This window comes from Elgaria multicarinata, chromosome 7, assembly GCF_023053635.1.
Source record: "Elgaria multicarinata webbii isolate HBS135686 ecotype San Diego chromosome 7, rElgMul1.1.pri, whole genome shotgun sequence".
Lineage (NCBI taxonomy): Eukaryota > Metazoa > Chordata > Lepidosauria > Squamata > Anguidae > Elgaria > Elgaria multicarinata.
In genome coordinates this window covers 30,269,702-30,287,500 of record NC_086177.1, presented here as the reverse complement: position 1 = coordinate 30,287,500, position 17,799 = coordinate 30,269,702, and the positions used below count along the sequence as shown (strand labels likewise).

Sequence of the window (17,799 nt, the reverse complement as noted above, 5' to 3'; positions counted from 1 at the left end):
GGTTCCTTCCAGGCAGATTCCAGATCCAGCCCAGATCTAAGCTGAAATTTCATGCATCTACACTCTCAAAAGAATTTGGGGTGGGGGTGGGGTGATGTTTATTACATAGTGTTATTTTATAATTTAGCATTCCTTAACTGTACAAAATGCTTTACTGAATCTTATACTTTCTGAATAACAATCCAATGAGGTAGGACAGAATTATTCCCATTTTACAGATGAGGACTGAGGCTGACAAAGCTGCTGGTGCAACAGAATAATTGGGGCAGCATTATACAGATATTTTAGCATATGTTTTTATAGATACTATGTGGGTGATATATACCAATAGTACATATTTTTATGAAGTTAATGGACTGGATCTAGATTACACTGGATCAACTACACTGTGCAGCCCCTCTAGCCCCCTGAAAACGCTACACAGAGAGTCAGAAGACCCGGGTGAACTGTGGTTTGTATAGGGAAGAGGGCTCCCCAAAAATCAGGTGGAGGGACCTTCGAGCTGAGCCCTTCCTCTCGCAAAAGGTTCCTTCCTCTTGTCGAAGGCAGATCCTGGATCCAACCCTGTGATACGAAATATGAGTTTTCATTGGCCTTCCATCCTTGTGTTCATTGCCAATTCTCTGCAAGCAGGGCTCAAATCCTGCAACACTCAGAGTATTATTATTATTATTATTATTTATTTATTTATATAGCACCATCAATGTACATGGTGCTGTACAGAGTAGCTGCAGATGCATCCTCTGTCATAGCTTCAGCAGTGTTTAAGAAACAGAAAGGATTCCATGTTGTGAACTGGCAACCTGACTTCATGCTGAAAAACATGTGGCTACTCCATGCTGTTTTCCTGAGAAGTAAATAAAGGAGCATGGAGAACGCAGCTTTTGAAAATTACACACTACCCAACTACATTCTTCCTGTAGAACTAAAGTAGCGACTATGGGCTCATCTACACCAAGCAGATATTCTACTATGAAAGTGGTATGAAAGCAGTATATAAAATTCAGGAGCCACACTACTGCTTTACAGTGGTATTGAAGTGCAATGACAACTGTTGGGGCCCATTGACACATGCCATATACCACTTTCATACCACTTTCATAGTGTCATATCCTGCTTGGTGTAGTTGTGTCATGGGCCCCACCAGTTGTCAGTGCACTTCATTACCACTATAAAGCAGTAGTGTAGATCCTGCAGTGCACTTCAATAAAGCACTAGTGTGGCTCCTGCCTTTTATATACCACTTTCATACCACTTTCATAGTGGAATATCATGCTTAGTGTAGATGACCCCTATGACTCTTGGAACTGCATCTTACTCTTTTACTGCTGGTTCCCCCCCCCCCCCCCGGATCCTACTACTATAGTTTGTCCTGTATTGATAATCCATCTTTCCAGGGTTCCCCAGATGGCCACACTCCCTTTCCCCCAATCACTGATGCCCCCAACCACCAATTTGGTGGTTTTCTAGCTTTTGTGCTATCCTGTTTGCCCCATTCTAAAAGGCTGAAAAACCTCACCCAAGGCTTAAATACTGACATAAGTGTTTTAAAGTTACAATATGCTGGTATTGGGGTATTTTCCCACCACCAGCACCACACATACACTCATTTTGCTTTTGGCCCAGACCCTTTTGCCCTGCCTAACACTGGAATGTGGCCCTGAGAACTTCTTTAAAATTTAATTTGTTTCATGGACTGAAGGAGGTTGATCCCCCTTGCTCTGGCAGTAGGAGAAATAGCTGTACAATTTGTATTATTGCTTATAGATAAATACTATGTTTTGTTTGATTAAACAAAACTTTTTGTTAACCAATTGTCAATATTTTCAGGCTTGGGCTCTCTTTAAAGGAAAGTTTAGAGAAGGCATTGATAAGCCAGACCCTCCTACTTGGAAGACAAGGCTGCGCTGTGCTTTGAACAAAAGCAATGACTTCGAAGAACTAGTTGAAAGAAGCCAGCTGGATATATCAGACCCATATAAAGTATACAGGATAGTACCAGAAGGAGCAAAAAAAGGTAGGGTAGTTTGCATTATACAGAACAATCTCCTTTTTTTGGATGGTGCAGGGGGTCAGCAGAGAGGATAAGCAGTTCTATAATTATTTCAAGCAATTGTGTTTGCTAGTATGAGCATCTAATGCACTTTTGTACAGGGTTACAATGAACTGGATACACTTAACCTCTATTCACTTGTTGACCTCATGCGACCCCAATCTTATGTGGGTGTGGGTGGAATGGGGGCACACCTGTTGGGCCCATGCCCTCCATTGCATTCCCTATAACCCTACTCCCGTTTCCTGTACCATGTGTTCATGTAGGCTTCCCATTCTATTTAGGAGCCTGATTGCACAGATGCTGGACCAACAGGCCATTGGGGATGCGACAGAGAGCAGAGCCAACAAACACATCTACTTTACTCCCCCACCTCAATTAGAATTGAGTGAGTGGGAATGAGAGAACAGAGCTTTAGTGAATTCAAGATTCAAATAACTAACTAAGGGCATCCTGCAAAACTTTGTAACCGAGGCCTAATCTACACCAAGCAGGATATTGCACTATGAAAGCGGTATATAAAAGTTAGGAGCCACACTGCCGCTTTATAGCGGTATTGAAATGCGCTGACAACTGTTGGGGCCCATTAACACATACCATATACCGCTTTCATAGTGCTATATCATGCTTCGTGTGGCTCCTGCCTTTTATATACCACTATCATACCACTTTCATAGTGCAATATCCTGCTTGGTGTATATTAGGCCCGAATCTTTTATGTGATTAGGACAATTTTGCATGTATTTTATATCTTATTCTGGTGACAGATAGTTTTCAAATGACAGAATTCTAGATTTCTCCCTCTCAGTCTCTGTAAAGCATGCACATGAGCTTCGTTGCTATGAATTAACTTGGAACATTTTTATTACAAGTGGGAGTTAACCATTAAGGATGTCATTTTTGTTTGCAAGCTACTTATCTCACAAGATCCTGTAAATCATCCTGTTTTCATTTATATATACACAGGTGCAAAACAGCTTAGTATGGAGGATCCACAGATGATTATGAATAATGCTTACACCATGAATTCACCATACCCTTCAATACCGTCTCAGGTACAGACCATGCATTAATTTTAGTTTTGTATGCCAAAGGATCATTATGTACAAATGTTATAGCTGTTTCATGCTTGGTCCACAATAAGATTGAAAAGGAAACAAAGAAATACAGATTAAGGAATGTTCTGAAAAAAGTTCATGTAGGTGCTGCTGGGATCAGAAATTTTGTATCCATACTAGTACTCTTGCCACATTTAATTTCATTTCTGTTTTATTTATTTCATTTTCATTTTTTATTTATTTCATTTTTATACCGCCCAATAGCTGAAGCTCTCTGGGTGGTGCACTTGCTTTCACAGTACTAATCTTCACACATTTCCTATACTTACATCCTCCTGTAACTGCACAGTTGAGCTTTTAATTAACCCCCCACTAAATTTGTGCAATTTGATTAGCTGCATATGCACAGCTACATTATTTTTCATATCTACATTAATTTTAGGGATTTTCATATCATTATTTTTAGGGAAGAACCTGCAGGTAAAAGCAATTCTTTGGTCCCACGTTCAACACCTGGAGGCATTTCTTTAAGACTACATAGCCCATCTCATAGTGGCGCTAAGAGAAACCTCTGCATGTGACCCTGGAGGGATGCTGCCATTGACAGAACGAAGAGTAGAGTTGGTGTAAGGCAGCTTTACTTGTCCATGAGCATTCAACAGGAACTATGTAGAATGCTTGAGAGGTTCCAATACATGGAATATTTAGGGAACAGGCAAGAAGTTTAGCTATCTAAATCAGACTGTGAATTTCAGGAAACAAAAGATCCTGCTCTCCATTGGACCAGATGGTATTAACTAGGCTCAATTTTAGTGTGGATTCCAACAAAGAAGTGGCAGAATCTCCTCTTCTTCCTTTTTTCCTTGACTATAATGGTGCTGCAATTTGGGAGGACAAAGGCAACAATTTAGCCTGAAATCCTGTCCCAGCTAACATGAGAGTGAGCCCCTTGAATATTAATGGTCTTAACTTCTGAATGTATTTCTAATCTGGATTGTGCTAGAGCAGGGGTAGGCAACCTAGTGCCCTCCAGATACTTTGGACTAGAACTCCTGTAACCCCTAAACACTGGCCATGCTAGTTGGGCCTGATGGGAGTTGTAATCCAAAAAACATCTGGAGGGCTGCCCCAGTGCTGGAGATAGCTGAGTCTGTCTCCAGAAAAATGTTAATTAAAACTGGCCTGGAAGCAGGCTCTTTGTTAAGCGAACCTATCTGAGACCTCTTGTGTTTGGAAGTAATTTTTAGAATGACATCCAGTCAAAAAGGGAATGCTGAAGAGGAGTTAGCATTGATTCTATCTGCAACTGATCACAATGAAATCATTTTGTAATTTTTGATAAAATGCTCAGGTGCCAAGCTACATGGTGTCTCATGACCGTAACTGGAGGGAATATGTTCCGGAGCAGTCACACTCTGACCTTTCGTACCAGTGTCCAAGCATTCCTTTCGCAGCTCATAATCATCACTGGCAAAGTCCAGCATGTCAAAATGGTAAGAGTATCCCAGTATTTTACACAGAGTAAAAGATCAGTTTTACTTACACTGCTAAAGAAGTCATGGGGCATGCCTACACTGGGGAGGGGAGCAGGGAGAATCTCATGATATGCTGATCGTGAGATCCTCCCCCTCAGTCCACATGTAGCGCGCGATGTCCTGGGAGGAAGGAGGATGTTGCGGCTGCCATTTTTATTTTTATTTTTAAATGACAATGAGTGCTCGAACACTCCAACGATGAGGTTATTTTTTTATATAAAAAATTAATCCTGTTTCTCCCACCCATCCCCAATGGGCACGGAGCGCCTGAGGAGCTCCGTGCCCCATGCCTGGTTCCTGGCTCCTTGCATTTACTTGCGAGAAGCCAGGAGGAAACTGGGATGGCTGCCCACACCTCCTGCAGTCTCAGGACGATCCCGAGACCACAGAAAAAGTCAGGATTAAAGCCGTCCTGTTTATCCTGGGGAAATGCAGGGATTTTTCCTCCCTGCCCCCGGGATCCCCAGTGTGTCATGTGGATGCACAGGGATGATCCTGGGGTGATCCCCAGGATAAAGCATGGTCTAGACATACCCATGGATGGATCCAGTGCTCTATGTGTATCTAGCTGTAAACATGGAGCAACTAAGTAAGTGAATTTCCTCATTCATTTCAATTGAGGACACAATTCTGTGCATATATCCCTTTGGGGAGGGACTGTAGTTCAGTGGTAGAGCACCTGCTTTGCATGCAGAAGGTCCTAGTTTTGATTCCTGGCATCTCCAGGTAGGGATGGAAAAAACTCCTGCATGATACCCTGGAGAGCTGCTGCCAGTCAATGTTGACAATACTGGGCTACATGGACTGATAAGATGACTCAGTGCAAGGCAGCTTCCTATGTTCCTTTCTGTGCATGAAGCTTCCCTCCTCCATTGAAATGAATGGACAAGCCTTAGCCTTGGCAAGTGGGGAAACATCCCTATATGTACCTCAGGCCTTAGCTAGACGTAAGGTTTATCCCGGGATCATCCCGGGGTCGTCCCTGCCTGCTCCCGGGATCTCCTGTGTCTCATTTACATGAACAGGGATGACCCCGGGATGATCCCAGGATAAACCTTAGGTCTAGCTAAGGCTCCAGAGGTCCCACTAGAGCAAGGACCTATAATAATACAAATGAAAGGGACACAATGCAGCCAAAGGTGAGCACATCTAAATCACATTTACGAGAAAGGAAACACTTACATGGCTCACTAGCACTGAAATCCATTGGACTTGGAATTGGTTAACTTTGGATTATGTTCTGAGGTTTCATGTTGCTTAACCAAATACATTAAGCAATTGGAACAAGAAAACTGTACAATCTCAGTAGATATTTGGCATGCTTTGACTATGCAGGTTCAAAATAATGGCTAAGACAAAGTATAAGGAAAATGGGTTGACTTCTGATGATAAATGTAATGAGAGCTTTTTGGTGTTGAGAAAACATCTGTTATTCTTCAGAGTTTCATAAACTTGAAAGTTTGCAAGGAAATCAGTCAAATAAAAGATACTACCTTTATTTATTTTTGGCTTCCATTCTACTTATGCTTATTCATGAGTAAATCCAAGTTATTTCAACAGAATGCAAAGACACATTATAAATACCCATTTAATACGTGATCCACCAAAAGTTCAGTTCTTCTAAGACCCACAGATTTCATTGGAGAGAGTTAAGTGCATGCTTAACTTTCTGACAAAACAATGGAACTTAAAAGTTCTTGAGTAGAATGTGTCCTTAAAATCATGCAATTTTGGCTGCAATCTTATGCACATTTACTTGTAAATAAGCCCCAATGAATTCAATTAGACTTACTTCACAGGTTTGTACTGTTAACACTCCCCAGATGCTTCCTTGATACCATTATGAGTCCAATTACTTTAAAAGCATAGAAATTTCTTTAAGGAAGTTGTACATATTTGTCAGAACTAAATATATTTAGATATACTAGATATACTTAGGGTGCAATCCTATGCAAGTTTAGACAGGAAAAAGGCCTACAGCTCTCAGCATGACCCAGCCACTTGTCTAAATTTGCTTAGGATTGTGCCTAGAGATGTTTATTGAACTCTCACAGTCCTATTGGTACAGATACCAAGATATTTTTGACACGGGCAATAAATTATTGCTTCTATTCTATAGACTAGGAATGGATATCCAGATTCTAAGAATTGCAAATTGGCCTTGCACACAGGGAGCACTCTACTGTTAAAAAGATGATGGGTAAAGACAGACAAAACATTTAAAGAGATTGCAATGTTTGATAAGCATACATACCAGCTAAGACATATAACAACAACAACAGCAACAACAGTACAATAATACAATACAAATCAAATACATAAAATTAATTAAAAGAGCATATAAAACCAATACAGTGTCAAAATAACAATCAAGACATCTTAAAACTCTTGGTTTAAAATTCATCTATCCTGTGTAGAGATGTGAAAGTCCAGAAAAATATATATCAGAAAATTAAATTCAACCCTTGTCCCCACCCCCACCCCCAGCATTCCTTTTCTTAAGGGCAAACAATGTCCTGGAAAAAAAGAGAGGGTTTTTCCTGGTTTTCCTAAACTACCCATTAGGGCTTTAGGTGGGAAGTCCACATTAATTTTATTTTCCAGTGCCACATGTACCATAGTTTGGGGAACCTCCAGCATGTGGGCTTCATATAGCTCATGGAGCCTTCTTGGACTCCTCCAGAGGGCTGGGCCCTGCTGTTATCTCTGATCTGGAGGAGTTCCCCTGTACACTGCTCCCAGTTATGGCCTGGAGATAACAGTTGGGATGTGAAGGCAAGTGAATTTTGAGACTCAGAGCCATTCGAGTCTTCCTTCATCTACCTCTCACCCCCACGATGGGGACAACAAAAGGTGCATGAAGGAGCAGCTCCTCCAAGCAGCAGCTGAGAAAGGCAAAATGTTATCTCGCCCCAAAGGGCCAGGACAGGGCAAACCTCACCCCTGGTTTATATGTGCATCCTCACCCTTATTTAAACATATAAACCATTTTAAAATATTTTGCAAATAGGAATGGGCCAGCCAGTCAGCCAGCTTGTGTCCTAGGCCCCATCCCAGCAAGTGGAAAAAAGGAGATAAGAGCATTTCTCTGATTGGAGATAAGAGCTTTTCCCTGCCAGGGAAAAAGGCTAGGATCAGGGGAGAAAGCTGTTGAATGATTCAGTCCTGCTTACTTCTGACTACGTTTACTTGTGAATAGACATGCCTACTTGTGAGTAAGAATCACATTTTGGGCCTCATCACTCTGCCTTTGGTCATGCCCATTGATGGAATGCTGTCAGGAGCATTCCAAATTGGACTTTGGCCCTTGGATTAAAAGGTTCCTCACCCCTGTTTTTTCACCCCTGATTTGAATTCGACCCCTTGTCCTTACTCAGCAGAACTGATTTCTAAGTATACACATTCGATTGAAATACTAATCTTACTATAAAGTAAGGCCCAGAACTCAACAGACATCAATAAAACATGCCACTGCTATGCCCCTTCTGAAGTTAGGCGACGGTTTTAAACATCTCCAACTTCACTTAGTGTGAAGAAATATAGGAGTAACAAGAAATCCATCAGAACTGACTACTGATGCAATACTGTTAATCACAATAGCACTGGGATCTCTAAAACTAATGATGGAACCCCAACAACATACTGGGTGTTTCCCTTTAGTGCACTATGTTCTCCGGCTGGAGGCATGTCAAATAGTCAACAGGTTTTTATGTAGACCTGTTATCAGATGCATCACCCAAGATGCCAAGCTTTCCAAGCCAGCCTCTAAACTATGCTTAAGAGCAGCATAGAAAACTTTTAAACAAATAAAAGGCACTCAAGTCAAAAGGGTCAGTAGTTTTTTTTCCAGATGGAGAAAATGGTGTGTGCAATTGGGCGGCAGTGGGAGGGGGGCTCTCTAGGGGTTTTGGATTGCTTGGCAAGATTGTGAAAATATATATTTTTTTTGGTTTGTGAAAACAGGTTGTCAGGTCACTGGAACCTTTTATGCTTGTGCACCACCTGAGGCACAGACTCCCGGGATCCCAATAGAGCCAAGCATAAGGTCTGGTGAAGCTCTTTCATTGGCAGGTGTGTAAACCATTCAACATTTGGCATGTCACAATGAATGCTTGAGGGATGGGGGAAATAACATAACTTTCCAGATACATTGCCCTCTCCCCCTCATGAGCTCCAGTGAGAAGATAGCAGTGAAATTTTATCAACACTTGTTTTTCCATAGATATGTTCTGGTTTAAGACTTTTTGCAAGAAGCATTTTTGTAACGAATCTATTTACACGCTGTGTGATACAATCTTGTATGTGTTTTTACTGGGAAATAAGTCCTACTGTGTTTAATGGGACTTAGTCCCCAGTAAGAGTTTTTGGAATTGCACCATAACAGAATATGCATGCTCTTCATGAAAATTGGCTCTTCAACTGGGATTCAAAATTCAATTTTTGGAATTTGAATTTCAAAAGGTTTTTCAAAAGGGCTTGAAGTTCTTTCAACTTTAAAAATGTGCTTAATTTATGCTAATGTTTGTTTGAATTATACTTTATTCTTAACCTCTTGTTCCAATTAAGCCTCTTTCTGGCAAGGAGAGGACTCCAGGGTCCTACATGGACATTTATTTTATTTTTATTTTATTTATTACATTTTTATACAGCCAATAGCCGAAGCTCTCTGGGCGGTTCACATGCAACTTTCTCCAGAGAGATAAGGCTATCATAGTTTCTAAAAACAGTCACTACTTACCTGAGAACTGCCCAGTCTTCACTTACTGGCTCACCTGATTTTTAGCTGTTTTAAATTGTTTTAATTTTTCCCATGTTAAGCTTTTATATTATGTTTTATCATGTTGTGTTTTAAAGTTTTAATTTTTGCTTTATTCCACATTATTTATGTACACTCTTTTTTGTTTGTATGTGTACATGTGCAGGACACAAGTCCTAATCTTTGTCTTCCTCATAGTAACATTGACAGGCAGGTCATTATAGAAGTCCCATTTAATAGATGAGGAACTGAAGCTGCGATTCATGCTGCAATTATTTGCATGCTTACTGAACACAGTGGGTCTTACTTCCACAAACAAGGATAGGATTGAGCTATAAGTAACTTAGGTTCATTCCATAAGTGTGTATCTGGGGAGTGTATGGAAGTCACATCTCTTGAGGTCTAACACCACTAAATCAATGTTGTATAAATATATTTCAGATTGTCGACTGCACATCTGTCTGTATTACCATGAAACTCTGGTAAAAGAAGTCACAACTTCAAGACCTGAGGGCTGTAGGATATTTCATGGCCAAAGTTATGAGATCAGCAACACGGAACCAGTTCTGTTCCCTTATCCGGAAGATCATAGCCAGAGGAAAACAACTGAGAAATTGCTAAGTCACCTGGAAAGGGGGGTATTACTCTGGATGACACCTGATGGGCTCTATGCTAAGAGACTTTGTCAAAGCAGGATCTATTGGGATGGGCCTCTGGCATTTTGCAGTGACAGGCCTAACAAGTTGGAAAGGGAGCAGACATGCAAACTTTTTGATACTCAGCAATTTTTATCAGGTAATTTTTCAATGTGTTACAATTATAAGTGCATTTTTGTCATTCCTGAGGTGTGTGATTAGAGCTTCATTTTGTCCTGTAATAGCAGTGGGTTACAGCGGGAATTGGATGAACACACAAGATTGGACTCTACAGTTTTGCCATAAAATAGGATGAAATATGACCTAATCTACAAATAAAAAGCCTTTCCAATGGTATTCACTTGAGAGAGGCCATTGCTTGTGCCACCCAAGGCTGATATTGCTCCTAATGCACATTTTGCCTGTTTTCTCAATGATGTACCATTGCTTAAAGTTCTTGTCTCTTTCCCCCTAAATTACACTTTAGTCTCTACTTCCTCACATGTCCAGGGTCCCAATCCTTGCAGTCATTTGTGTAACTCTTGGCATGCTGATTGTTTTTCAATGAACCTAACTTTGTGATTAAGACTTTCAATGGAACTAAACTGGATAATTCTAAACACACGTCTTACCTGGAGACTGTGAAACAGAGACTGGGTATAGGAAGAAATTGGATTGCAATGAGCTGTATTCAAACTGCACATCTGAATCCCAACCAGCAAATTCCAAATTGAATATTTAAAACAGATAATTTGGTTATTATTTTTCTTTTGAAATGGAACCACCATATAACAGATTGGGTTTGAGCTCAAAAGAAGAAGAAGAATGTAATAATTTTAAACAATTCTATATATTCCCACTTAAACAATTTTGAATACAATTTACCTCAAAAAATATGTGGGAGATTAGTAATAGACTGCTTCCCCATACTTTGTTTAGGAGGTTCCTTTCAGGTTATCTCTCTACAGCTCCAGTGTATCTGAATTGAGTGTGAATTCAGACAACCACTTATCAAGTAGTAATCTAACATGGTTTGCATGTAACCACTCAATAAGCCAATCATCTGTATTTTTCTAAATGGAGAGTATTTTTTTCTACACTTGTGCACTTGATCAGAAATCATGCATGACAGTATATTTAGTATAGCTAGAGTGACCACATACAAAATCGGGCAGGGCTCCTGCAGCTTTAACTATTGTGATGAAGAGGGAATTTCATCAGGTGAGCATGCATGCAAATGACATCTGCTGAAATTCCCTTTTCAATACAACTGTGAAAAATACAGGAGCCCTGTCTTCTTTTTGATATGGTCACCCTACCCAGGATATTACAAATGTCTGACTTACTTGGCAACTTACTCACTGGTAAATCCTTATCTATATTTATGCTGTTATTCTGCCTTATATTAGAAATCTAGTTTTCATTCTACTCCTCAGTTATTGTGGCATTCCCAAGATTTGTTTCAAGTGATCATACTTAGAATTTCCAGGTGTTCATTTCTATAACCCAGGGTGACCATATGAAAAGGAGGACAGGGCTCCTGTATCTTTAATAGTTGTATTGAAAAAGAAATTTCAGTATATATGGGGAACCTGGTGAAATTTCCTCTTCATCACAACAGTTAAAGCTGCAGGTGCCCTGCCCTCTTTTAAATCTGGTCACTCTAGTATAGCTCCTGCATCTTTAACTGTTGTGACGAAGATGGAATTTCATCAGGTTCTCCATATATACAAATAACACCTGCTGAAATTCCCTTTTCTATGCAACTGTTAAAGATACAGGAGCCCTGTCCTCCTTTTCATATAGTCACCCTATATAACCTGTGAGCTGATAGGTTCTGTGGTATCACAGCAGCTCAGCCTAAAGCCAAGTTCCTTTGCTTCGGTAGTGGGGGTCAGATTCACCTTTTGGATATTCAGTGAATTGGAAATGTATCAATTATTATTATTATTATTTATTTATATAGCACCATCAATGTACATGGTGCACCATCAAGGCTTGGAATGATTATTACTGATCATAATTTTCATATATGCTATGGTTAGAATTTGGGGATCTAGGTTCAAATCCCAGCTCTGTTGTGGGGATGAGAAAACCATAGCATGTCTGAACTATGTCCCAAGAATAATTTATAGACGCTTGTCCCTCCTGTTTTCTTAAATCTGCTCTTTGCTTACTTGTCTCTAGTTACATACCTCTTTATTTTAAGCATGGCCTTTGTTATATTCAGGCATACCTGGGCATGGGTCCTGGATTTTCTCACCTGTGTTCTGGATCTTTGGAGATGCCCCCAATGACATCAAGTGCCTTAATGCTAGCCTGCCTCTTCCTACTAAGCTCAGCAAACTCGCAGTGACTAGAAGATGTTAGGACTCACTTCACTGGCAGAGCAATAGAGGATGTAGGATGAAGGAATAAGCCTTTTCAACTATAGGAGATATTGCCACCTTCTCTTCCATAGTTAACTCATTGTTTTGTTTTGTTCTTTCTGTACCTTTCTACTCTTACATGTCCACTGGTGGGGGCTTGCTTGCAATGAAGGTTTGCAAAGGGCAGGGCAGGAGGAGTTCCCTGTGGAATGCTGTATTTCATACAGCATCTGATTTTACTGCCCCAAACTGGAAGTTTTGAGTTCTACAGATGTTCAGTGGGTTCAGCACAGCAAAGGATTTAATTAGCTTTCACAAACCTTCCCCCCTCCACCTTTAACTTTTACAACATAGCTGCAGGCAGCAGATTATATCAAAAGGAAGGGTGGCAGGGGGCTGTTGCACCCATGGCCTACTTGTTGGCCTACAGCTGTTTGGCCACTGTGAGAACTGAATGCTGGACTAGATGGACCCTTGATCTGATCCAGCATGGCTCTTATGTTCTTATTATATGAAGTCATGTTCCAGGAAGTGCTTGGGAGGCTGCGTACAGAGTGCCTCATGGCTCTGCCATAGGAACATAGGAAGCTACCTTATACTGAGTCAGACAATGGGTCCACCTAGTTCAGTATTGGACCTGTTCAGACAACACACTAAGCCATAGTTGGGGCCACTAATCCTTTTGCAGCATGTGGTTAGTGAGCATGGTTAAACTGTGGTTATGTAGCTATGAAGGTTAGGGGAAGTGCTCTTCACATGACACACTAAGCCATCATGGTTAGTTCAAAACACTTAACCATCATGGCTTGGCATGTTGTCTGAACAGGGTCATTGTCTACACTAAATGGGATTGGCTCTCCAGGGTTTCAGGGAGGAGATTTATCTGCCCTGCTTAGAGATGCCAGGAACTGAACCCAGGACAAACAATGTACTTTACTATTGAGCTATAGAACCTGGGACTATTTTGTTTGTCATTTGCCATTATCCAACAATGAAATGACAAGCTTTAATAAAAACAGGAGTTAATGGGGTGGGGAGAGAGATAACTACTGCTCACTTATACAATTCTATGTGTCTACTCAGAAGTAAGTCCCATTACATTTAATGGGTTTTGCTTCCAGGAAAGTGTACAAAGGATCCTCTGCATGTTTACTCAGAAATAAGTCCTGCAGGTTTGATGAACTGTCCGCCTAATTCCACTCCACTCTTGGCTACCCTTTCAGCTCAGTCTTGTGCATGTCTTGTCATTTGTGTTTTGTCATGGACTCCAGCTTCAGTGGTGAGGGAAAAGTCAGCGATGCTTTCTCCATAACTTAGCCCATAAATAAATAATAATAATAATAATCCTTGGGTGAATCATGGTGAAGTCATGGCATAAATTAAGTTATGGAGAGGAGGGGACATCAAGAACTTGTCCATAACAATGAGGTCTCAAAAACAAGCTATTTTTTATCCTTTTGGCACTTTACAGCCACTTCAGATGATATTTTTCATTTTTTAGATAATATTTTTTTGGTACAGTGTGTGTATGTGGGGGTGGGGAGGGAGGGGATGTCTGAGGACTGAAAATGGTCCCAGACCACCCAAAGTCGTCGTCCCCAGTATATACATATATATATCATAGACATGCAAATTTCTGTCATGGGCCTATACTTCCAACATACCTAGCAACACCCCTACTTTTAATTTTTTCCTTTTTTCCCCGTTAACTAAAACTGGACATTACCTGAATACATGGCTGAGACAGCTGTGTGTTTCATTCTGTCCCTGTTCTGTAACATGTAGTACAACCTAACTTCTGTTACTGGTGTTACAATGTTGTACATTTCCCCACTGCCACTCCACATCATTCGCAACTTCTGGCATGCACAGGGATACACATAAAGTCCTGTTATAAGATGCACTTTGCTAAACATTAGAGGAGGTGCTGAAGAAGTACCTGGGTTTGGTAATGAATTGGATGAAGGCCAACAAACTGAAGCTCAATCCTGACAAGATGGACTGTGGGTAAATCGTTCTTGGGTGTTCACCCTTTATTGAACAGGGTTGCACTCCCCTTGAAAAAGCAGGTTCACAGCTTGGGAATGCTAGATCCAGCTCCTCTACGATTCTAGGTGACCTCCAGAATAACTTTTGCCAGCTTCAGTTGGTTTACCAGCTGTAGTTATTCTTGGACTGGGAAAATCTGGCCATGCTGAATGGTCTGATAACCTCCCAATTGGCTTATTGTAATGCATGGCCAGATTTGGTGTTGATTTGGAATCTTCAGTTAATCCAGAATTCAGGTGTCAGAACTTTACCTGGTAGAGCCAGGCTGTACACATTACTCTAATCTTAAAAGAATGTGCTAGTTACCTATTTGTTTCTGGGGCCAGTTCAAGCATGCCTTCCTTTAAAGCTCTAAATGGCTTCAGTCTCAAATACCTGAAGTAGTGCCTCTTTCTCTCCCAGCCTGTCCATGTCTTAAGACCTTCTGCTGAGACCCTACTCCAAGTGATTTCCTTCTTGAAAATGTATTAGGCAGTCACAACAGAGGGGGCCTTCTTGGAGGTGGCACCCCCATGGCTGATGCCTACTTTGCAGTCTTTTTGATGACAGGTTAAGGTGTTTTTATTTATCCATTTTAATTTGTATAATCACTCAGACTATCTTTTTATTTTTTTATTATGGCTGTTCAATCTTAGTGTGTTATTGTATTATATTTTAAATAATTATATTATTTATATCAGCCTTCCCTAACCTGGAAACTTCCAGATGTACCAGACTGCAACTCCCATAATTCCCTGCCAGTGTGATCAATGGCTGTGTTGGCTGGGATTTACAGGAGTTGGTCCACACATCTGGAGGGTGCTAGGTTGAAGAAGCTTGATTTATATTGTTGTACACTCCCCTAGATTCTTATTCATTGAAGGTATAGAATTTTTTTAAAAAATAAATAAATAGAGGAAAGCAAGGCTTATAGCCCAGCTTGAGCATTTTCTGTTGGCTTTCCAGAACTACAAGCATTTGCCCACCATGGCCGGCCATTACCTAGATTCCAGATTGTGTTGTGTTTTGGAGAGGAGTTTCCAGATCCACAAAGGCAGAGAAAACAAATTACAGCCCATGTAAGTATAGACTAATTGGTTTAATTAAGAACTGTACAAAAATATTAAAGAGATGCAAGTAGGAAAATATAAGGTGGAGCTGAGTGCTTTATATTCAAATATTTGAAAATTTGCCTTATTTGCAGTATTGAAATGAATTGTGATTTCCAGTTTCATAAATGTTGTGTTCATCTTAAATCATCAGTGTAAACCAAAAGTGAAGAAACAGATGTGAATAATTAAGATTGCTAGACAATATAATTGAAACCTCTATAATTATATTGGCTGGCAATTTGCAATACTAATTTTTGAGTGATTCACATCTGCGACTTTTGGTTAAAGTCGGTTAAAGTATAGAAAGTATAGAAATTAACCAAGTAAGTACAGAAATTAACCAAGTAAAGTTTGGTTAAAGTATAGAAATGCTAAACATTTATGATTCAAACATTATGAAATTAGAAATCAAAGTTCATTTCATTACTGCTAATAAATGCATTATAAATATGGGGCTTCATAGCTTGGCACAGATCATACATACAGAGTTGGTATTTTTGTGGCATTATGCAAAACTAGCTTGACATGTGCTTCATGTACTCTATGTCCTTACAGCCAACACCTTCCTTCCTTTGTCTAGAGCAGTGATGAATCAATTTTAAGTGAAAGCCACATAACCTGTAATTCACAAGGCTGTTAAAACAGAGCATCAGTTCCCTGTTGTCCTACATCCAAGTATGTTGACATACAGTGCAATCTTATACTCAGAAGTAAACTGATTTTGGATCTAGGGCTTTACCTTATTTTGTAATTGTAAACTTTTAAACCTTCATATTGTAGTTTATCATGTTGTGGTTTTAATTGTTGTCAACTGCCCAGAGAACTCCTGCTATTTGGCAGTATAGAAATGTAACACATAAATAATTATTTTTTTAAAACCCATTAAATTAATTGGGACTTACTCCCAAGTAAGTGTGTATAGGACTGCAGCCTTAATTAGATTGTGGATCAGATTGTTCATTGTGGTTTCTGTGTTGCTGGGACACATGAGTGGGAGTGTGCTGTTATACTCATGTTCTGCTTATGGTTTTCCCATAGATAACTGACCAGACACTGTGAGAACAGAATGCTGGACTAGATAGGCCTTTGGTCTGCTCCGGCAGGGCTCTTAGGTTTTTATTACTATTCACTGATGATTGCCACTGAAAATGTCTTCTCCATTTGGGTAATTCACACAGTCGAGAGTAACATTTCAGTGCCCCTACTATTAGGTGCCCCCAGGGCTTTGCAACACTACTGTACAACAGCTCTTAGAAAGACTGTCTACCACAGGGGGCAGCATTCATGGTTGACAGTAGGCAAATCCTTTGTATTCCAGATAAATGTACGTGCAAGGTGCATACATGAGCTCAGCAATGTTATGTGTACAGAATCATTCTGATGCCTGTGTTTGCACATGTGGATAGGCCTCTGTGCACATTAAACTATATTAGACTTCTATATTCTTGACAGTTTTTACTCAGAGGTAAGTCATGTTGATTTCAATTAGGCTTATTCCCTAATAAGTGTGCATAGGATTACTGCTTGAAAGCAGCATATGCTGCTAAGTTTTAAAATCTTGAGCAAAACCATTTGAATGGCTCAAGCTAGCTAGGAAAGCATTCTGATTACTTTCTATGTGGATAATTGGAACTCTGTTGTATTATCATATCTTGTTCTTAATAACTTTCCAATTCCTCAATATAAATGAATTAATATTAATCATTAACATGTTTCTCTGTTGTTAAGGTTGAGCCAATGTTCGCAAGGCAGCTATACTACATGACACAGCAAAACACTGGACCTTTTCTAAGAGGCTATGATTTATCAGAACAAGTCACCAGTTCAGAAGATTATCACCGATCCATCCACCATTCCTCTGTTCAAGAATAAGCACATGAACACTGGCGCTCGAAGGGTCATGTTGAAAGTTAGGTATAATACAAGAATCATTGGATCACAGCTAAAGGATGTATACCAATGCTTGGATTTTCCCTGGGAAATGAGCAACAAAAATGTTCAAGGAATGGATATGGAGAAGACTAAAAATGTAGTACAATGAACACACGCCTCCCCCTGCTCTTTTCTGGATTGCTGTACCTCCAATTCTGCTGTTGGAGTTAAGTGTGAAAACTGACAAAATATCTGATATGTTTACATGTTCTTAAATGAGGGCAGTGTCGTGTAAGCAATGTGAACTTATTTTGGACTTCTAGTTATTTATTTGATTAGTAATCTCAGGGCAGAAATTTCTAGATGGAAGCAGCAGTATAC

At 40.1% G+C, this 17,799-nt stretch overlaps 1 protein-coding gene across 1 annotated transcript in view; it reads left to right on the top strand.

Annotated features, from left to right (window-relative positions):
• IRF4 (interferon regulatory factor 4) overlaps nt 1–17,418 on the top strand; it is a 19,037-nt gene extending 1,619 nt beyond the window's left edge. The window contains exons 3-9 of the mRNA XM_063129755.1: nt 1,831–2,017; nt 3,020–3,108; nt 4,463–4,604; nt 8,610–8,717; nt 9,844–10,197; nt 15,401–15,513; nt 17,275–17,418. Coding sequence (XP_062985825.1) covers nt 1,831–2,017; nt 3,020–3,108; nt 4,463–4,604; nt 8,610–8,717; nt 9,844–10,197; nt 15,401–15,513; nt 17,275–17,418 — 1,137 coding nt within the window. The remainder of the gene's footprint in view (nt 1–1,830; nt 2,018–3,019; nt 3,109–4,462; nt 4,605–8,609; nt 8,718–9,843; nt 10,198–15,400; nt 15,514–17,274) is intronic.
• The last annotated feature ends 381 nt before the right edge of the window (nt 17,419–17,799 follow it).